Genomic DNA, 21,920 nt, shown 5'->3' on the forward strand with positions numbered 1-21,920 from the left:
CGCGTCTTGCGAGCTGTCTGTTTGTACCGGTTTGTCCACGCACGTCAACATGCCCCGGCTGATGGTCACGTACGTCCGAGACGAGTAAACCGGCTGCTCGGACGATGTAGGTCCCCGCCGGAGGTTCCCCGCGCGAATCGGATGAAACGCGAGGCCCGTAGCTTCCGTCGTCAGGCATTTTTCAGTCGTACCTCATCGTGAGGCCACGCCACGACGACGATCATCATGCTGCTGCTCGCCCTCCTAGTTATCACGACCTGCGGCTTTATCGCCGCGACACCCACACCGAACAGAGGGGCGACTTACGATCAGAGGCAGACCGGCGATCTGAACGTGCAGATAGCGCTCAAGGATCTGCGTGTCGTCGCACTGCTCGATTCCGAGCTCTTGGACGATTACACGGTAAATTAATCCTCTTCGATAGGAAGTCATGCGAATCTTTCCTCTTCTTTGATGGATGTGTCTATTTCTATTAGAATGTGGTATCATCTTTTTTTTATTCACTTTCTTCTAAATTACTTTTTGTGCTGTAATTTAGAAAAACATTTTTGTAAAAATTATATAAAAATATAAGTATGCTATAATTTAGGTTTTTTTTTAGAAATAATTTATATAAAAATATAAATTAAATTTTAAATTATATTAAAAATATATTTTAGTTATTGATATATTCTTGTGGTTGAAATTGGCAAATCTTCTCTCTTTTCAGTCTTTAATTACGTCGTATATCTTTAATTGTAAAATTTATAAGTGGATTGCTTTAAAGATCATTAATAAATATTGTAATACTCATTATCAATGTCATTGTATTTTTGCAGGATTACGATTACTTCTACGATTATGCCGATTTCACCATCAAGCCGGGCGGCAACCGACCCACCACAAGTTCCACCACGAAGAAAGACGATATTACGGAAATTTCTGAGCCTCTTTTGTCGCCAAATTCGACTATCTCAACGTCTTCTGATAATATAAATTCGACCGAAAGTAATACAACGTTACCGAATAACGAAGAAATACCGAATGCTGATCCGTCGAACGGTATCGCGAACTTGATGTCGAATGCGGATAACGATAAGAGCCCATCGAGCGAAGAGAATGAAGAATTCGAAGCAGCAGTCGCTTCTTCGTCGATAAAACCTGCTCTACGATCACAAAAGCGTTGTAAATCCGGATATATTCCGAATGGCAATGGACGTTGTCGACGAGCAAGTCGGCCGTGGCTGTCCTTGTTGCCGTGAGTACAATCAAGCAACAACAAATCTTCCGATCGACCGAATTTAGATTGCATAATCACTAGAAGCTAAGTTAGATCGAGAAAATATAATAAATAAATCTTTTAGAAATGTATATCCGCATCAAAAGTTTCAATCATGTTTGATTTCGCGCGGTGAAATAAATTTTATATATTTGTACTTTTGTGTAACAAAATAATTATATATTCTCTACGTAAACTTTCTTTTACTTCACGGTCCTGTATTTTGAATTTCGATACTGGCAACAAATTAATCTCGTAAAATCTTGCAATTTTTCTTTCGATTATTTCGATCCTCGACTTCTACGGCCAATTGTTTATTGTAGGATTTCTTTCATTTAAACTTTAGAATATCTGTTTATATTACATTAGCTGCGCTACTTTCCCATCACGCCGGGCAAACAATCCCACGCCAATTTACACGTGAGGTCTTAATCCAATAGCGAGATGGATCCCCCTATCATACAGATTCCGCGTACCGGTTCGCGCGACGAATCACATCACAAGCACGGCGAACCCGCTATTCGCGCGATCGTCGCAGTTGCGAAAAGGATCCCGTTCGTTTCGCTCGCGTTGCCGAAGAGCAATACGGCGAAGCAAGGTCGAACAGCGTCACTTACCTCTCATCACTCGCGTACTTATCTATACCGCATATATCACAATCAATTTATATACATATACATATCACGAGGATGGCGATGTTATTCCGGATGTTATTCTTCCTCGGTACGACGTTCTTCACGCTTGTCAAAGTCGACGCTGCTCCGGCGAGATATGATCAGAGACAGGAGGGTGATTTTAACCTGCACGCCAAGTTGGAGAACCTTCTCTTCGTCGTGGCCATCCCCAATAACAACGATCTTCTCGGCGATCTGGCGTTGCAGGCTATCGAGCTCAAGCAGCAATTGGGCTCCCGGCCGAAGGAAGAAGAATCGATCAATTCCGACGAAGGATCTCGCAGCGGAGTGGAGCCTTATTCTGTGGAAATTATACAGATAAATGAAAATCATTCGAATAAAGGAGGTTCGGTGCACAAAATGGAAGGAGAAAATAAGGAAACGGGAACCATTTCAAATCAGCAGACCTTTTCGCTCAGCAATCAGCAAGATAGACTGGAAACTTCCGACAGGACCGCGAAAAATGTGAAAGCTTTCGAATTTCCCAAGAGTCGCGAAGAACCGGTTATCATGGCATACTTTATGGACGCGAGAAAAATGCTCGAATCCAAACTTGAGGACGATGGACGGATCCGAAATGTAGTTGAGAACATTTGGAATCCTGACGTCGGAAGGCTGGGGACGTCACTGAAGAAGCAGTTGCTGCGGCGAGAAGAGGATGTCGCGCTACCTTCATCGAACACTGATAAGAATGACGTGGCTCCATTATCCGAGGATAAACAACAGAATGAGCTGAGATTGCTGGGCGACGGTATCGAGAACTGCGGTCCAGGAAGACATCGCGACGCATCCGGCATCTGTCAATTTGACGAGTCGGCCAGTGCTCTTCTTTAGCTTCAAAAGTTCCGATGATTATAGTTTTTAAATATTGAGATACGCTGCTTAATTATCGCGATTATCTCCCTTGGTGTAATACTTTATTTTCCTCCTTTTATATTTAGCAAATATTATATATCAGACCTATTATATATTATATATATCGATCTCAAGAGGTTCGTTAATTTTCTTTTGTTTATTAGTATAAGAATTGTGTAGAAGGAAAGTGACGAATTTTTTGCTTAATTTAATGCTTAGAAAATGCAAAAATGATTGTCATTTTATATAAACCAGTGTATGCGCCAAAGTTACACTGCATGTATCTATCAGGCTTCGAATAAAATATTTAAACAATAACATGCATTTAAATGTGAACGAAAGTCGTATAAGCGCCTCTCATTAATTTTATTGATTTTTCACATTCTCTATCAAATCAATAATTTCTTGCAAATTAAAAATATGCAAAACAAAAATTGCTAGTAATTTCTATTTTTTTCTTTTTACTTTTTGTTCTTTATACTTTTTCAAGTTATAATGTAGCTACGAATATCAAATAGATCCTTACCCAGAGAATCCTTGAAACATGATCCCATTAATCAGGCGCAGAGATAGCCGTACAAGGTGTATGATCTCGTAAGAATTTCCGAAAGGTCGTTTCCAAAAGCGGTGGCGATTCTGCGACGATGTTTATTCCCAGCACAAGGCGGAAGCGTAAGAGAAAGAGAGAGCAAGGGCAAGGTTACGGTAATAGGTGCCAAGAGCCGTGGGATGGGGAAACGAACTCGCGTGGCGAACGGCCACGATAGGACATTGCCCTTTACAAAGATCGGTTACTATAGATGCGCACACTCCTGTATACTTATATATACGTATATAGATATGTATATCTGCACACATTGTATGTCGTCGTGCCATAACTATTACGCTTTATCTTTGGCGTCATCTCGCTTCGTTCTTTCCTCTTGCTCCTTTTTCTCTTGAATGAAACCGGTTACTGCCGTAAGGGACACTTGAACGCGCGATTGATGCATCGTTGATGAGGATCAGCTTCAGCACTTCCGCGTTTCAATCCTCGAGTATTGTGTTATATTGATATTATCGAATTTGTGTTTCTTCTCTTTTCGAGGATGCTTTTGAATTTTTAACTGCAGCAAAGACAGCAGAATCGTAATGATTGATGAATACTATTAAATTGTTTCGGGTCCTGCGTATCTTCTCGAAATCAAATATATACACAATTTGCCGCAAGATGAATAATTCTTGAGCGTCTGAAAATAAAAATGATAATCTTGTGTTTTATTTTTCAATATCAAGTAAATTTAAGTAATAATTTTAAAAAATCTTTGATTCTTTACGAGAATTTACCATTGAATTATGAATAAGGAAGATGAAGTACGAGTCTAATCGGGTTCGGAACCTTCCCTCAAATCTTCGCGTAAATTACAAGTGGTTTACAGCATATCAACAGTGCCGTGACGATATAATACGTGCCGTTAGCGGCAGGCCGCTGTCAGCTCCGCCGAGGTTCTTGAACTTTTCCAGGGATCCGTTTCCAGAACCGACCAAAGGAAGGCTCAGGTTCGAATCGCCCAGGTGGGGATCGGAATCGTCTTCTGGTACGAGACATCGCCCGGTCGTCACACTTCGGGCATCCTCCGTGTTGTCCGGACACGTCGTTCTCTAACGTCTTCTCGTCGCATCTCCAGAGATACCGGTCCTATCCAATCGCATTATAAAAGTTGCCGTAAAAAGTGGTCGTCTGGTCCCGGAGTTCACGTTCGTCGAGTCGGAAATAACTTGGCGAATTCGGCGATCAAAGAAAGATTTTGAATTTCTGGAATTGTCCAGGTTCTAACAATCAAAGTTGAATAAAAAATAATTTTTTGATTAAAAAAAAAAATCGATACAGAGGACGATCCAATGTTATCGATCAACATGCGCATATTCAAGACTGTGTTGCTCATCGCTTCCTTCGGGGCGAGCGTTCGGTGTTTGCCCATCGCCGAGGAACCGTCGTCCATGACTGAAGTTTCCTCCTCGGTGATTCCGCAGGAGACGACGACGGTATTATCGCATTCCGAGACCACCGATTATTACGATCAGCGGCAGAACGGTACCGAGAACTATCGCATCCACGTAGACGGTGTGGTATTCATATTCGCTCCGGTCGAAGCGCTGCTCCTGGCTGGTGCGACCGACTCTAATTTACCGATTTCCAACGGTGGAGCTCAGTCTGCTGGTGACAAACCCAATATTCACAATAAAACCGAATCAGCGATCTCAAAAACAATACAGAAGTAAGAGTTTGAGATTCCAGCTATACTTTATATTCCTTTAATAATTATGCTATAATATTGTAATTATTTTAATTATAATCGTTCATGTTAATTGTGATCTCTTATTATAATTATAATATATTAATACATACAGTTTCAGATTTTTTAATTATAAAAATAATTTTCTCGACGATACCGCACACTTTTTGATTCCAGACCAGCTTTACGATTGGCGAACTTTTTGGCGCCCTTAATACGTCGCATACATCATGAAGGAGGCACGAGCGTGCACTGAAACGGCTCTTCGATATTCGCAGCTTCAATATGTAGTGTTTCGCATAAAATATATATTAGAAAAACTGTATTTTTCTCTCTTTCCTCTTGATATCTTGCAGGTTCTATTTTTCTGTCTCTACATATCATTTTATAATTATTTAAAATACAATTTAAAAAAAAATCATATACTATAGGGATAGAATATCTGCATCTACATGGATGATAAACGAATACTCGTATAAATATAACATATATGATTGATAATAGTTGACTATGCATTTATATAGTATCAATAAAGAAATGTACTGATTACCTAGTTTATGAATTCTTATTTCATCGACATCATTCACATAGTGTAAAGCAATTGATTCAGTATCCACATATGTATTTATATGTTGATATTTAACTTTGATGATTCCTATTTTGATATAATAAAATTGCAATACAATTGTTAATCAACCGTTTATAAATTAAACGGATATGTTAATGACAATTATGAGGAATTCTTATGTTGTATTGTTATGTTGTATTCTTATGTTCTTTATATGTACAACATAATGTTATAATTGTACTATAATGCATTTGTGTTTTCTCGATATATGAAAATTTATTTGATTAAACATTAAAATACATATGTGTTATATACTTCTTGGTATATCATCACAATGTTTTCGATGAAGATGTTTAAAGCTATACACTTATAGATTCTGCGTTCCTAAAACCTTTTGCTTTGATTAAAAAAAACCTTGGCTAAATTTTTACAATATACATATATCAACTTTGGTTTCACTTTAAGCAAAAAATCTTTGAGACCTATTATAAACACTAAAACATATAAATGTTAATATATGTATATATATTCTTATTAGTTACAAAAAAAAGGATAAGATTGCATACACACAAATATGATAACGTGAATCTTTTTTTAGTCTTCATCTATTAAAAAGTTAATAAGCATTTTTATATCTTTGATTTGTTACAAAATATTTCGTTATTTATTTTCTTAGTTTCTTTATACAATAATGACGGTAATATAGAAATGATGCATGATCATGCATATACAATAAAAGATACTGAAATTCCTTTTTTCATTTTAAATAATTTTATCTTGCATCCGTTATATTCTTCATTAAATGCTAATGTTTTTATTATCATAATAGGAAGATACCCTGTTTATTTCGTCATGAAAATTATAATATCTATATTTCATTCACGAGTCTAGAGATCTTGACTGTTTTCTAAAGAGCTATTAATTTTTATACGTCAAAATAAAATTCTAGATGATAAACTGTACTCGGTGGGAACCAGTATTGGATTAAATGTACTTGCGAATAATGATTTACAATTATATATTCTTCATAAGAAATATATTAGCGTATTATACAATGTAATTTTATTACATATGAATTTTAATAACATATTAATTGTGTATTTTGTATACGCTAATACATTCATAAATATAGCTTTAGAATTATCATCCATTATTCGTGTATTTTACCCAATATTGGTAAGAGAAAATATGTAATACAAAATCAATAAAATTAAATATTTTTTGATATCCTGTAGGCTATATGATAGTCACAATTGAACGTAATTTTATTTATAATTATTTGTTTTTTAATTATTTTTAAATGTATAATTATTTTCAAAATAATGGCGAGTTTATAGTCATCCGAATTTGAATAAATTATTTTCTTCTCTTTCCGATTTTGGCAGACAATATTATATATATTCACTGAAGTGAACATATATAATATTGTCTGCCAAAATCGAAAAGAGAAAAAAATAATTGATTCTGTGGATTTGATCAATCAAGTGATTGAGGTGAATAATCTCGTTACCAAACTTTTAAAGGTCCTACGCATTATACAGCTTGATAACGATACATATATACAAGAATTTAAAGACAAGTAAGTTTACGTTTTGAGCATATTTTAAATTAATTGAATCATCGAATTCACTGAAGTGAATATATATAATATTGTCTGCCAAAATAAGAAAAGAGAAAAAAATAATTGATTCAAATTCGGATAACTATAAACTCGCTATTATTTTTTTTTGAAAATAATTCTCGAAATTAAATGATAAAAGAGAAAATATAATAGAGATAGAGATACGAATAAACAAAATATAACAAATAGAAAGAAAAGATATGATTTAAATACATGTCATCACAAAACTTTCTGAAAACTTCGTTCATGTCAAAATTGGAAGTTTCAGTAGAGTTTTCGCGATTAATAATAAATCATTCGTCAATATATACTTAATGTTAATCTCAATACTAATTCAGACTATCAAAATTGACATTCTTAAAACTTTAAATCGTTCATAATGTCATACATTTTTAAGGAAAATATTTACGAAATTAACAAGGTATTAAAGAGACATTAAATGGAAGTTGCGTTCGCATTGAGATCTTCACAGTTTACTTCACCGGGACCGCTATTAATAGCAAGTACAGCCTCATCAAATTTTAATTCCTCCTTCTTACCCGCCTACAGTGGAATTATTTAATTTGATATTTTTTTTAGAAAAAAATAATAATTTATGTTAAAGATATGGCAATAGCTCGTGGAAGAAGCACATTATAAAAATGTATCGGCAACATCGCCGGCTATTACCTCTTTGAGCAGAATCCGACAATTTTCCACGACGCTACGTCGCCGATCCGACACGTTGTTCAGAACTTCTTCCGGCGACTGATGCAGATTATCAACAATCTTGCGAAGCTCGTTCAATTCCGTTACGGTAGCTTCTAATTTTATCTCCAAGTTAGATCTGCAAATAATGATGTTCCAAATAATTAAAATTAATTTCTGATGATTCAATGATTCGATTAATTTAAAATGCTCGAAAAACATAAACTTACTTGTCTTCTTTCAATTCCTGTATACACGTGTCGTTATCAAGCTGTATGATGCGTAGCACCTTCAAAAGTTTGGTAACGAGATTATCCACCTCAATCACTTGATCGACCAAATCCACAGATGGACAATAATCCATTAAAGGCACAGGACCGTCATTAGTCCCGGTGTCAGATTCGCTCACGGAATCACAATCGTCATCACCCTCATCTTCCACCTGCGAATCAATACAAAATTTTTAGATCAGTTGTTAAATTACACTTTTAAACATCAAGAATTCGATTTTACTTTAAATTTACTTGCCTTACGACGATGTAAAATTGCCTGAGTGAGATTCATGAGACTAGTACAATCGTCGCCTATCTTCGTCTTTCTCATATTATGTTCGTCTGTCGTTTCGGGAAAACTCAAGGCTCTGCGAAGAGAATCGCTGCTCGAAACCATGTTGTGAGAGTACGTATCGGGCAAAGTTACGTCTTCCAGAACGCTTTCCATCATCAGACATGGCTCGGTTTCAAAATCGAGCAAGTCAGATGACGAGTCGATGCTTAAGTCTATGCGGAAGACAAAATCTCATACTTAACGAATGTGAACTCGCAATCCATATATTGTTACATATCTTACTTGTATTCTATTACCTTTGTAAATTTGTTTGGAGGAATTTAGATTGGACTTTGCGTCGTTTCTCGTCGCGAATTGATGTGTCGCGGCGTTCCGAATCGCACTAATTACTGCGGAAACAAAAGATCCACTCTTCGGACTCGGTGTGCGTTCCTTTAAACTCTGCTTAGAGTTAACGGGACTAGATTCCACGCTACTATTGCTTCTGCTGTACGCTTCGTTATGATATATAACGTCCTGAAAAAAGAATAATGATATAATTAAACTTTCTAATAATAATCGCAAAAAGAAAATAATTTCTTGATTATTGATTTTATTAAAAAAAAAAAAAAAAAAAAAAATTATAATATGTTAGGATATTAACCTTCCACTTTCATCTCTACTGCTACCATGATATATATTTACCTCAAGATCCTTTACCGAAATATTATAAGAAGCGATTAATTGATCTATCAGTCCTTCTAATCTAGTGCTGAGTCCGGAGAGAGCAACAGCTGCTCCGGACATGGCAGCGCCTTGAGTTAATAAAAGTTCTCTACTTCTTCGTTCGACAGCATTCAACTTCATATTCATTGATAAATTCTCCTGCCTAAATATAGATAAAAGCAAATGAGATTCAAGATATAGTTCAAAATATTTAGCATATTGGAAAAAGCTTTCATGAAATATGTACCTTCGTTGTTCGCTAATTCGTACTAAGTGTTTACACTCCTCTATTTGTCTTTCTAATTCCGCTTGTCGTTGAATTAAAGTTTCTTCTTTCTTCTTGAGCTGTAAAAATTAAATAGTGTGAGCTAGAGTGATACATTATACTTTAAGAAAAGCGGATTTAGAAGAAACGTACCTCCGATTCGGCGTCTTTAAGCGCATCCACCAGAGCAGCTTTCTCTTCTTGGAGGAAATCTTGCATCTCGGCTGATTCGGCTTCTAATTCTTGCTGTTGTTGCAACAAGGCCTTTTGCGCGGCTAAACTTTTCTCTAAATCCTTTAACAAAAATATCGCAAAAGAAATAATTTCTCTACACTAATAATTTTCATATTTTTAATAGTTATTATTGTACGATATGTTATTCTTACCTTGCTCAATATACGACAAAGCGATTGCAAATCAGCTATTTCGACTTGTTGATTAGCAACAACTTGTCCCGAGGACTGTATGTGACATTCGAGCTCGAGGAAACTGTCGCTACCCTCTGAAAAGAAATTTTACAGATAACGTAATTTTATTTTATAAATTATTTAATATTGTAAATAAATTAAATTAATATATTATTTATAATAAATTAAATTAATATTTAATTATTATAAATTAAGTTAATATTTATAATAATTTTAAATTAATATAATATTTATTATAAGTAAATAATTAAATTTTAGAAATAATTTTATAAATTTTATCATATGCAAAGCACATACACAGTAATCTTATTTATTATTATGAATAAAGCCATCTTTGCATTGTTATGTCGTTTGTTGAATTACCTGCTTGTTCCGATTGCGGAGTGCCCAGCATGGCTAGTACCCTCTGCGCATTTTTATCGAGTTCTTGACGCGCAAACGCGTGATCGGCTCGTTCCTCTTCTAAAAGACGATTTACTTCGGCTAATTCAAGCTTCAGTTTCTCATTCTCTTGCCGTTGACTATTGTTCTCCTCGTTCAATCGTTTCAAGTTATCCTGCAAAACTTGCACGTCGCTCCACGCGTCTTCCGTCTGGCAACTCTTGTGCAATCTCTCGATCACCTCGGGTCCGATAATGGAGCTCGGTTGACCGGACATCGCGTTCTCGATATCTTGTCCGGTCAAGCCGGTCTGTGCGCTGGTCTCATGATAGATACGGGTCTTTTCGACAGTTCTTTGTCTAGGATACGGCGGTAAGCTTTTGTAATTAACGGTGGTCGAGTCCTTTCCGCCACTAAGTTTCTTTTCGATGGATCTACTGAGACTAGCGTCGCGACTACCGGGTCTACTTCTAGTCGTCTTGTCCGCCCTTTCTCCGGCTTTCGAGACCGTCAGTTTATTTCTATTTCTACGTGGCAACGTTGCGTACATGTCCAACGCTTTGTTATCCGGACCGACAGCTTTATTATTATCAGAGCTATGTGAAGCGGTACTTTTGGCACAGAGAAGTCGAGGAGTTGGCAAAGGTGGTACCTTCTTTCTTGTTTCCTCGGACGGCGTGGACACTAGTGTGCGAACTCCTTGCGTACTGGAGGCTGTCTTCGACCTCAAGGAATCGCTTCTAACGGCCCGTCCGCTACGTTGCGCGAGATCTTTGTTGATTTCCGTGGTCAGCGCGGATGGTAGCGAGTCAGGCAACGCTCTCGTCCTTGTCCTTGTTATGGAGGACGAAGTGGAGGTCGATGCTGAATTGGACGCGGCGCTGCTGCTGGATCGACAACCGTACTGCGTCATACCGCGGCTACCAACAGGCGTTTTAGTGACCTCCGCAACGAGCGATTCACGGACGGTCAATTTCTCTCTCGATCGTGGACGGTCTCGCTCGCGCTCTCTGCTCGTGCCTTGCGTTTTGGCCAGAATATTTCTAGGAGTCGCCGTTCGCGACTTGGATCGCGGTGTCACCGCACCCATACTCATACCCGATGAGGTTGTACTCGTTGGTTTCGTGCGAGCGCTCTTCTGCGAAGCCTCGGTAACGTTCGAGGTTTTCTTCTTAGACATGCTGGAAGCGGTCGTAGTCCTCTTCACGTTCATACGACTCGTTCGTACGGACACGCTGCCAGCGATGGACGAGCTCTCGCTGCCACCCTCACTCGTACCTTCCCCACCGGTTGTGCCCAGTCGAATGTCATCCGGCAACGTGGATCCGCATGGATCCTCGTATACCGAGCAACAACTAACAAGACTAGAATCGCAAGAAGCTTCATCCAAGCCACCGCAACTACTCGCGTAGTCGACACTATTCCTGCGTACCTGCAAGGAAAATTGGGGTCTAGATAAATAATCGCTTATAAATATATCATTAGTATATAAAAATATTTTCAATTTTAAGTTTTGTGTGAACAAATTTAAAAAAAGAGAGATTTCACGTTAGAACTCACTCTTGGAACTTCCGTCGCGCAACCCTCGACTCCGCTGTCGCTGCCGTCCTTGCTGTCCTTATTTTCGGCCACCGATTTCTCGTTTATTTTCCCGTTCTGCGACTCGGTGATATGAATCACCGTGATATTACATTCGCTATTCATAGTGAGATCCGCATCTTCCTCTCCGTTGAGTCGCTGCGCCTCATCGTTGATGGGCGATGCGAGATCCTCCGGTACTCCCGAGTCCTGCCGCGGCACGTTCTGCATCGTCGAGGATACCTTCAGACAATTTTCCGACTCGAGGCACGAGGTCTCCATTGTCACGATATTGAGCGAATCACTCATTTCGATCTTGTCATCTTGCCACTGAAAAATATACGATTGTGAGTGTAGAGGAATAAAAGTAGCAATTTTAAAGCATAATTGTGTGCAATAAAGAATCAATCTTCTAAAAAATATTTATTTTATATTCATTATATTTTAAATTAAATGTAGAATTAAATGCAGATATGTATATATACAGTTGAGATGATAGTTAGCTAGATATATTTTCAGCTCTCATAAATCTAGCTCGCTCGTCTTCTTTGGATTGCATTCTAACCAGGGTAGATTCGACCCTATGCAAAGTTCCATGTTAACGTGGAATGAAGTTTTTTGCATAAACACGATTCAACTTTGAAAAAGATAGAAGTTTGTCGCGAGCACAGAATAGATTGTATTATAAAAAAAAATTTTTTTTAAAAAGCTCATAGTTGAGAAGAATCATCTGTCTGGAATCAACAATTTACTTAATGGATTGAGGATGCAGACAGGAGCAATTAGTTCGCACGACGCCGAGTCGATGAAGCTATTTCATTTCGAAATCAAATTATGGCATCCCAATCACGGTCATATTGAATTAGTCGAATGGCATACACGTCTCGTGCGAAGGAAGTTATTTCGAATGGATTCCGGACACACATCCTGAAAACGTTTTTCCAATTTACGGAAACAAGAAAAATCTCACCAACTGATGATTTAGCAGACAATGACAAATGTCGAGTCGCAAAGATCGCTCTTATTGTATTTGTATTTTTAACGATTTAATTTTTAGTAACAAGATTTTTTTATTTATATTTTTCATTTACTGTAGTGTAATTTTATTCATCAAAAATCGCAGAAAATTATAATTTACAAATAACAAATAAAATTTAATTTTGGATTAACATTCCATCTGTTATTATTAGTTTTGCGAAAGGTCAGTTAACGCTTTCTTTTGTCAAGATCAGAGCTCTTTTTTCTTATTAATCTTTTTTTATCTTTGCTCTCTTGACATTTCCGACGCACCTATACATATGTAAGACTGATAAAAATCACGCGATCACGCGAACAGGAATGCGGAGGTGATTCCCCTCAGGTGCGTATCTTGCGTGCACGACACAACTGTTATCTCGATTTAGATTAGCCGTGTAGAGCTATCAAACTTATATATCGAGTCATGAAATTACTCATCAATTATATATCGGATGACGTAGCGTATTTCATGCGTAAATCGCAATTTACGAGGAATATATCGAGTAATTGGCAGTGACAGAGTGAGAACTCGTGGTTCGTGAGATGTGCATAATAAAAACGTATAGTCAAATATAATTAAAAATTTCACGAGAAAGCTTATTTTATTATTAAAACTTTTGCTCGGAAGAAAATGAGATTCCATGTACGTGTCAAACGAACCTTCTATTTTAAGCTTTCGGCATGCATATTTTGGCGCTTCTCCTCGGTTGCACGGTGGAATCTGCGACACATACACATGCACATACGCCAATGCTATTTAAAAATCTCATGGAATCTCACACGACGTCCATTTTTGCATTCTGAGAATTTTTTTTATCGTACTGTACAAATATATTTTTAATTAATGCTATATAAGAGCTCGAAAAAGAAAATAAAATATTTTAATTTATATTTCTTGTTAGAATGTCTCTTTAGTAATATGTTATTGGGAGAAAATATTTGAAAGAAACAAAAAATTTATGTACTAAATAATTTTGAAATATAGAAATAAACAAAATTGTAAACCCGATTAGGATCCAATGTTAAAAACTCGAAAGTTTGAGAACCCGGATTGTTTAATGTATTAGTACTGTGGGCTTTGTTCACAGACTTTGAATCGGTAAACCGATTTATCCTTCGCTTGGCCATGGTGGATGATGGCGAAAGGAATGACGCGTTGAATTAGAAAAAGAAGAAAAGGAAGAACAGACTCGTAACTATTAGGAAGCGAATACGGTTCCTCTTAAATGTCAACTTATTTCGAATAATTAACGATTAAAATTAAAATGTATATAAGACTTCTGATGTGTGAATTCCAAAAATAAATTCCAAAATAGAAAATGCATGTTGCATATTCTAATAATAAAGTAAAAATAGAATATTATATAATATATAGAAGAAAGCGCAGAGATTAATAAAGAAGCTTTAAGTATATCAAGCATAATTAAAAATTGGTAGAAAAGAAATACCTGAAATAAAATTATATTTTACAGTCACAATATTCAGTTGACTTTTAATATTATTCTAATTAAAAATTTATTTATAAAGATATACGATGCTTAAAATTCAAAAATAGCGATAAATATAATTAACTATGCATGACTATGAACTATGCTAGCAGTTAATTCAACGAGGTTTCCAGTAGCAGTTTTTTCAGAGTCCGAATCTATTGAAAAATAAATAGAATTAAGCAAGAAATAGAAAAATATACAATATCTCACAAATCCCTAGTTTTCTTTAATATATCTCAAAATGCGTTGTCTAATCTTTACACGCCTGTGACGTATACTTACGGTGACCATATTTTCTGCGGGAAAATAAAAGACAAATTTGAAAATTTTAGGGCTTTATATGTTTCCAAATCAGTTTGCAATCAAAGTGAAGATCAACGAACAAAAAAATTCTGTGACTATCAAAAGTCTATGTGTTCTTATAGTTTGGAACTGATTCGACTTGAAACAAATCCTTGATTTCTTAAATAGATTCAGGAAAAAGATTTCGTTGTTTACAAATCGTACAAATTCTCACGCTAATATGACATTAAACATTGAAATAATAAATAAAAAATAAAGAACAAAATTATAATATAAAGGACAAAATTTTAAAAATAAAGGACAAAATTGAGCTTTGGAAATATAAATAAATCTAAAGGACCGCTTGAAATAAAGGACTGTCGAAAATAGTTCGCTGAAGGTGCCGCAACTCCTAGTTACGAGTCTGGGGACGAATATGCCAAACGCGTTCGCCGCTCCGGAAGACCTCGTGGGAAGTCCCCCGAGGAGTGTTGATAGCCGGGGCCGATTACTCGGTGAAGAACCCGCCACCACCACCGCCGACCATATGCGTTCGTTATTACGCGATCATCGCGTAGGCATCGGAGTCGTGTCACGCCGTTCGCCGTAACGTAAACAACTCGTGTGCACGCACGGCTGTCTCTTCCCAGCTAATATACACTCGTCCCTAAACGCGAGACATATCTTCTACATCTTCGTGACGAAGCGTAGAAGCAACAGAAGAAACTCTAACGAGAAAGAAGAAGAAGAAGAGGCCTGATTAGTATAGTTAAACAGCACATTACTGTAATAAGTCATCCCAACAACGCTGGATAATAATAATTCGTGATAACTATTCCCATCTATCGTGACACAGAGAGTTGTGGAATCTTCTACTATTAGTGACGATTCACCAGTTCTGATGACGATCTCTCGCGTGGACGATCAACCGGATCAATCGAAGAGAAAGGAAAGGAGCAAGAACAAGAGCGGTTCCATGAGACGCTGCGAAAGTTCTTCTTCCGACGAAGACGACGACGGTGTCAAGCGATTCCACGGCGACGGACTCGTCGTCAGGATGCACTCGAATCATCGCGTGCTGGAGATCACGGGAGACGGTTGCCGGATCATCCTGTCGAAAAATTCTGGCAGCGTCCACATCGTCGGCGATGGTTGCAGGTTGCGAGTGAATCACAACGTGGGCGAGATCGAATATACCGGTGACGGTGGTCGCGTCCTCCTTGGCCCGGACTCCTCTAAAGGGAAGGTGAAATTCGTGGGCGACGGTGGAAAGGTGATTCTCGATGCAGGATCGTCGAGAGGACAAAATAGGGAAGCCGATTGCGTGGAGAGAATTTCGTCTTCGTGTAAGAAAATTGTCAGAGGGATGTCGGGATGCGAAAAGCGCGAAGAAGACGCTGATGGAACGTTGGATCGGGAGAAGTTGGACAACATCGTGAACGATATGAAGGAGAAGAGTCAAGGGAAGTATGGGAAGCGTAACGAGGAAATACGGAAATCTACGCGGCATCCGAGCGTTACGAAGATCATCACGAAGATCCAAAGCGACGGTCAATGCGTGAGGAAACGCTTCGACGATTCTTCGTTGATCGTTAATTCCCACAATGAGGAACGTTCCGTGACGAAGAACCTGTCGAGAACTTCGGGCACGAATGTCAAGATCAAATGACGTAATCGGGACTTTTAGGGGACCTTTTCTTAGGATAGGATGCCTGTTCCTCGAAAAGATTGAACCAAGTGCAACCAAAATTTGCAACACACAATTGATTGATCGCTCTTCTTTTCAAATGTATGAACTGTGTCAAGTAGTTATATTTTATTAATTAAAATTTATTAATTAATTTTATTATTAAAACTTTAGGAAGCCTCTTACACGTACATAAAATGCGATCGCAATTAGTCGCGCGAAATTGATTAACAATTTAAATTTATAAACTATCGATAGTTTAATTTTATTATCAATTTTGCGAATATTTTGTTTCCTATTTTATTGTGATATTTTTATTTAATATTTAATAAATTAATTTTATGTATATATGTGTAACATCACAAACTTTCTATGTCATATAGAAATATGTATATATTTTCCCATTGTTAAAAATAAATTGTAAATGATTTTTAAAAACTTAATCAATTTAAAAATGATTTTTTGTGGGTTTTTATGAAATGTATAACAATGTTTTCATTTTAGAATTATAAATATTAAAATATTATTGATAGGAAAATTATATTCAAATTTAAAGATGGAACAGAATCATACGCAGGATGCAGAGTTTTTAAACAATATTTAAATTTATAATAACATATATTTTAATGGTATACTTTTAATATCATTCAAGTATTTTTATTATTACGCAATTATTTTTTCATTTTTTTTAAATTAAACGTAGAAACTTCTAATTTTTTGACGAAAAATTATTATTGTATTAAATTGTTAAATTATTATTAAATATCGAAATTTTGCCTTTTAATTAATTATTATTATTTTATTTTATTTTTTCAAATATTTTTAAGTAATAAGTTTTTTTCCGATATCAACATTCCGATAATTATTTTGATAACTCACAATGGGTTTTTTCTTTTTTATATTTCTCTTATCATAAAGCTGTTTGTATTAAGGTGAGGCCGTCTGTCTCTTGAACTCGGTGTATCAGAATGGAATAATCTAAAAAATCCGATTTATCCGATAAATAAGATATATCAAGATATCGATTCACTCATTGTAGACTAACATATTTCAACATTTTATATTACTACATATAAAATAAATGTAGGAAACAGCGATGAGAGTAAACGTAGAGTCGATTTATATTTAGACAGGGATAAAGCTAGCAACGGCGTTTCTCAAGAACAGTGTGTGATCAATAGATAGGATATATCGGTCGTAAACTATTCCTGGCAACCACATGCAAGACCCATATCTCGATAAATTACATCCTAGGAAATAGATACGAAATTATGAATCGATCTGAATTGGATTTATTTTACACAGAGAGATGAAAGCTTCCCTCAACATTATCTATCTTTTAAAGATGTGAAAGTTAAATTATTCCTAATTTAATTTAATCAATTTTAATTTTTTTTCTTTATTAAATTCATTTAAATTTAATTTTAATTTCTCTCGATAAAAATCTGAATAAAGAATGCTAGATAGATCAATTTTTTTCCTTTAAAATAAATTTTGAATTTAATTTTTCATCGTTTCTTTGATACAAAATTCAGGATTAGTACTTGATGTGTATGTGGCAACCTCAACGTAAACTGCAGCGACTACAACAAGGTACAACAGTCACCGAGATATTTCAGTAAATAGGCGGTGAGTCGATGGGGTGGCTGTGTGTGCTGAGAGAAAGATAATTCTATTTATGAACGACAGTAATCCTTAGTATACCCGAATATCACAGAAGGTGCAGAAAGAGATTAATCCCGCGCAACTTACTAAAATTTTTTTCTCAAATTTTACAGTATTATTTTAACATTTCAATATATCTATGTCAAAAATTTCTATCTATTATTTTTAACATATTTTTCTAGAAGCTTCATTCAAATATATAAAATATTACTATTTTTTTAGTTCCCCTTTTAATACTTAATATTTCGTTATAAAACATATTTCTGTAGTTTCTATATTTAAATATATTTTTTATTATATATTTAAATATATATATTATATATTTAAATATACAAATATTTAATTTTATATTTAAATATATTTCTCTTATTTCTTATTAAATATAATCGAGAAGGTAAACCTTCAAGAATTTAATTATAAAAGTTTGCAATTAATATTTAATATGTAGATCATTTTTTAATTAAATAAATGCATAAATCGGTCATATACATATATATGTTAGATAATAAAAATCAATATTATATCGACAAATCTGGATTATAATTGCAGTGAAATGTTGCTCGCGTTGCATGTTAAAAGAATCAACGCTCGTGAAAGCAAAGAGAGGTGAGAAACATTCCATTCCTTCTTTCTCTCTTACGAGATTCAGATTCAATTTGGACCTCTCTCTCTCTCTCCTTTTCTTCGAGGTTCATACCACGTGGATATATTTATCGTCTGTTTGCTAAATCACTCCAACTTGACCCAAGCAAGGCTTATCCAGCGCATTTGCATTCGCTACATATTGCGGACTCGCTCCTTTCAACACATTTTAATATGTTAAATCTCGATATCAATTCGTCCTTTTTTTATATTAATTAATAGACCAATAAATATGCTCTTCTTTTATTAGAAAAACTGCTTTAACCCTTTCGCGACAACGGAATCAAAATGCAAAAATATATACACAGAGAGAATTTTCTCTTAGAATTTATCTTGAAAATCACTTTTATGAGAATTTCTCTGATTAATATTTATCGCAATAAAAATAATAATATCTGTCACAATAAAATATAAAATATGTTTGATTACTTTTACTATGCAGTTTAGTAAAATTAATCAGACATGTTTTGTATTTTAGAGTGTAGATATTATTTTTATAGTGATAAATATTAATAAGAGAAATTCTCATAAAATTCTTTCCATACCATATTGTCCCACGATTATCATGATTTTCAGGGTAAATTCTAAGAGAAAATTCTCTCAGTGTACATGTAAAAATTTTATAGAGAGACTCTTCATCAAAGAATTAAGAAAAAAATATAATAATCTCCAAGTCTCTTGTGCAAATTTCATGATTCCAAGTGTATTTCCGAATGATATTTGATCGAGCAAACAATAACAATGGAAAATAACGCGTTCACCTTATTATTTCGACCGCTAAAGTACATAAACATACTGAACATTTCGTGCGATAATCATACAATTGCGTGAAATTACAGGTATCGTGGAAATTTGCTCTGGCAGCAAAACTATGTGAAAGTTGAAGGCCACCCGTTAATTGACCGAACTAATTATCGAATAAGAAATCCTCGTCACCGCGTACGGACTTGGATTAATTAACGAATTAATAGGCGAGCGGAAGCTCGCGATCGCATCAGCGTATAACAGCCATAAACGCCAGTTTCATTTACGCTTTCCTCGATTATAACATGTTTTCCTTCGCACGCGGTCGCGAAAGTATAAGATACAATTTCATCCTACAAAGCACGGCACGTATGTGTTTTTAACCAACAATATCGCGAGTTTAACGAACAATATTGCAGGCTCTCTAATCACGTCTCAGACTTCCATAATCGTCAATTAATTTCTCTTTTTTTTTACCCGTTCGCCCGAGATTTGCAATCGTTTTCGCAAACGACTTTATGTCAAAATGACAAATAAGCCGGGGCCACTTTCTAGTTAAATTAAGCGCGTTCTCACACATCTAGTGATGAATTTGAAAGATAAGAAGATCGAGAGTTATTGTTCACAATTAACTTTCGTAACGCAGGACGTGGGAAAGATATGAAAGGGGTCGAGATTGAAACGGCTGAAAAAGTTTTCAGTATTTCTTGCATATCTATCGACAATATCGGTATGATTTGCATTAAATGAGTTAAAAGTTATACCGGGTGTCCCATTTTAAAGGGCCCACTCAAATATCTCAGAAACACTGCGTTAAATCGAAAAATGTTTCCAAAAGTTGTAGGGTTTCGAGGGGGACATAACATAGTAATATTCATATGACCTTGGGCGGCGCCTCCAAGGTCAAATGAAGGTGAGAATGAATTTTGAAAAGAAAAAATATTAGGAAAATAAAAAAATGCTTCAGATAAAAGTTGTTCAAATTAATTAGTTTTGTAGGAAACATTTTTCGATTTAACGCAGTGTTTCTAACAATGAGATATTTGAGTGGGTCCTTTAAAATGGGACACCTGGTATATAGAAAGAATGAATCGAGTATACATATAATTTATAAAGTTCACCTTGGATACGTCACTTTTAAAATCGAAAAATTGCAAAAGATTTGTAGACGCGATTTATTTCTGCTCTTAACTTTTTTATGTAAATCTTGGAAACGACAACAATTACATATATTATACCGGCACGTTATTATTCAACTGTGATTAAAAGCTGTTTAAAAATGAAAAAGAACAATTGTTAGCAGAAAATTACGCGAATGTTTTTGCAATTGAAATAATAACGCTTATCTAACCTTCAGATTGTCGTATTTGCAAATTCATATTTAATTTGACCGTAGCTAACAATAAGTCATCATCGTCAATTTATCCATCAGTCTTTCTCGACAGGATAAACACGCGGAATTTTTTTTCCAAGTCAATATTTTATGGCTTAACGATCGTTTTAACCATAAACAGGATTATATAGTAATAGCATGGCATAAAATTATAAATATATCCGTTTGGTTGTTTCTTTTTGCACTTTCTCTTTCTGCATTAAAAAAGAAAAAGATGTATAGCTGCTTTTGAAAAAAGAGGAAATAAATATCGTACCTTTAAGAGAAAAACGAGGAGAAAACAAAGCGAAAACAAAACGTAAACAAAGCATAAACAATGCATCTATAAACGAATATCCGGAATCTATATAACAATATATTAAGGATGAAAGAAAGCTTGAGAAATATTCCTGTTTTTTTTTCATTCGTCGAAAAAAACACTAATATATCGTTCGATCTTATTTATCACAAGAGGAAAATAGATCATTAAATCTTTAGGCACCGACGCATGTCTTCTCGATGCTAAAATGACGCTAATGATACAGGATGTACGCAACATATTTCAGTCATTATGTTTTGAATATCAAAAAAACTATATACATATATAAGTATCTTATTTATATATAATATCCGACGTGTCTCGTAAGCTTTTACGATAATGATTTTAATAAAGGTTACATGGAGGAAACCTCGCGTCGGTGCTCAGGGATTAAAATGAGCTTCTGCAAGGGTGTTGAAAGAAACCATCACCATCGACATCATAACCTCGCAGAAGGGTGGATCCGATCGTCGAGGGCAATCACAGGAGCGAGTCCAAAGACGAAGAAATCGATAGCGCGAGAATAAAAAGAAAATGAGAGAATCGCTTACCTTGAGCTCGCCGGTGTGATAACTATCCCTAACTATGAGGTCGTACGATAACTATCCCGGAAGATCGAGTGGCCTGATGCACACAAGGGTGGAAGGGGGAGGACAGGGCCCTTCGTTTGACCTCTTCGTTATCCGGTGAAAATGTCCGTAGTTGGTCGAAAATATTACGGAAGGAGAGCGCCGAGACTAGTCACGTATATCAACATCCGGCGAGAGAAACGTCCGATTTCAAATCGAGTTCGGTTGGCTCCCAGGATGTATGTGTGTGTGTGTGTGTGTGTACACTCC

The 21,920-nt window shown here is 35.8% G+C and overlaps 5 protein-coding genes across 5 annotated transcripts; 4 read left to right on the top strand and 1 right to left on the bottom strand.

Annotated features, from left to right (window-relative positions):
- Nucleotides 1–177: 177 nt before the first annotated feature.
- On the bottom strand, nt 178–21,792 carry Corn (microtubule-binding protein cornetto). The gene is made up of 13 exons (XM_083040580.1): nt 21,633–21,792; nt 11,846–12,193; nt 10,268–11,717; nt 9,863–9,978; nt 9,630–9,770; nt 9,459–9,556; nt 9,191–9,374; nt 8,803–9,022; nt 8,468–8,718; nt 8,170–8,381; nt 7,922–8,078; nt 4,114–7,795; nt 178–4,016 (listed from the first exon to the last, which is right to left on the bottom strand). The coding sequence occupies exons 2-12, from the start codon at nt 12,170–12,172 to the stop codon at nt 7,688–7,690; spliced, it is 3,264 nt and encodes a 1,087-aa protein (XP_082896706.1). The 5' UTR covers nt 12,173–12,193; nt 21,633–21,792; the 3' UTR covers nt 178–4,016; nt 4,114–7,687.
- LOC145937519 (uncharacterized) lies at nt 226–1,248 on the top strand. Its single transcript, XM_083040587.1, has 2 exons — nt 226–402; nt 819–1,248. Exons 1-2 carry the CDS (start codon nt 226–228, stop codon nt 1,239–1,241), a joined length of 600 nt encoding a protein of 199 aa, XP_082896713.1. The 3' UTR covers nt 1,242–1,248.
- LOC145937518 (uncharacterized) lies at nt 1,563–3,105 on the top strand. The gene has a single exon (XM_083040586.1). It carries the CDS (start codon nt 1,948–1,950, stop codon nt 2,764–2,766), a length of 819 nt encoding a protein of 272 aa, XP_082896712.1. The 5' UTR covers nt 1,563–1,947; the 3' UTR covers nt 2,767–3,105.
- On the top strand, nt 4,669–5,616 carry LOC145937521 (uncharacterized). Its single transcript, XM_083040588.1, has 2 exons — nt 4,669–5,045; nt 5,241–5,616. Exons 1-2 carry the CDS (start codon nt 4,669–4,671, stop codon nt 5,317–5,319), a joined length of 456 nt encoding a protein of 151 aa, XP_082896714.1. The 3' UTR covers nt 5,320–5,616.
- On the top strand, nt 14,980–16,782 carry LOC145937387 (uncharacterized). The gene has a single exon (XM_083040413.1). The coding sequence runs from the start codon at nt 15,554–15,556 to the stop codon at nt 16,319–16,321; it is 768 nt and encodes a 255-aa protein (XP_082896539.1). The 5' UTR covers nt 14,980–15,553; the 3' UTR covers nt 16,322–16,782.
- Nucleotides 21,793–21,920: the final 128 nt, after the last annotated feature.

This window comes from Prenolepis imparis, unplaced genomic scaffold, assembly GCF_030444845.1.
Source record: "Prenolepis imparis isolate NDT839.2.m4 unplaced genomic scaffold, iyPreImpa1.0 SCAF_6, whole genome shotgun sequence".
Classification (NCBI taxonomy): domain Eukaryota; kingdom Metazoa; phylum Arthropoda; class Insecta; order Hymenoptera; family Formicidae; genus Prenolepis; species Prenolepis imparis.

Coding starts and splice junctions, on each gene's coding strand:
- LOC145937521 (XM_083040588.1), top strand. CDS start 4,669: ATGTTATCGATCAACATGCGCATATTCAAGACTGTGTTGCTCATCGCT. Junction 5,046..5,240: donor ATCTCAAAAACAATACAGAA/GTAAGAGTTTGA, acceptor TTTTGATTCCAG/ACCAGCTTTACGATTGGCGA.
- Corn (XM_083040580.1), bottom strand. CDS start 12,172: ATGAGTGATTCGCTCAATATCGTGACAATGGAGACCTCGTGCCTCGAG. Junction 11,718..11,845: donor GCGCGACGGAAGTTCCAAGA/GTGAGTTCTAAC, acceptor TTTTCCTTGCAG/GTACGCAGGAATAGTGTCGA. Junction 8,719..8,802: donor CTCCAAACAAATTTACAAAG/GTAATAGAATAC, acceptor TCTTCCGCATAG/ACTTAAGCATCGACTCGTCA.
- LOC145937518 (XM_083040586.1), top strand. CDS start 1,948: ATGGCGATGTTATTCCGGATGTTATTCTTCCTCGGTACGACGTTCTTC.
- LOC145937519 (XM_083040587.1), top strand. CDS start 226: ATGCTGCTGCTCGCCCTCCTAGTTATCACGACCTGCGGCTTTATCGCC. Junction 403..818: donor AGCTCTTGGACGATTACACG/GTAAATTAATCC, acceptor GTATTTTTGCAG/GATTACGATTACTTCTACGA.
- LOC145937387 (XM_083040413.1), top strand. CDS start 15,554: ATGACGATCTCTCGCGTGGACGATCAACCGGATCAATCGAAGAGAAAG.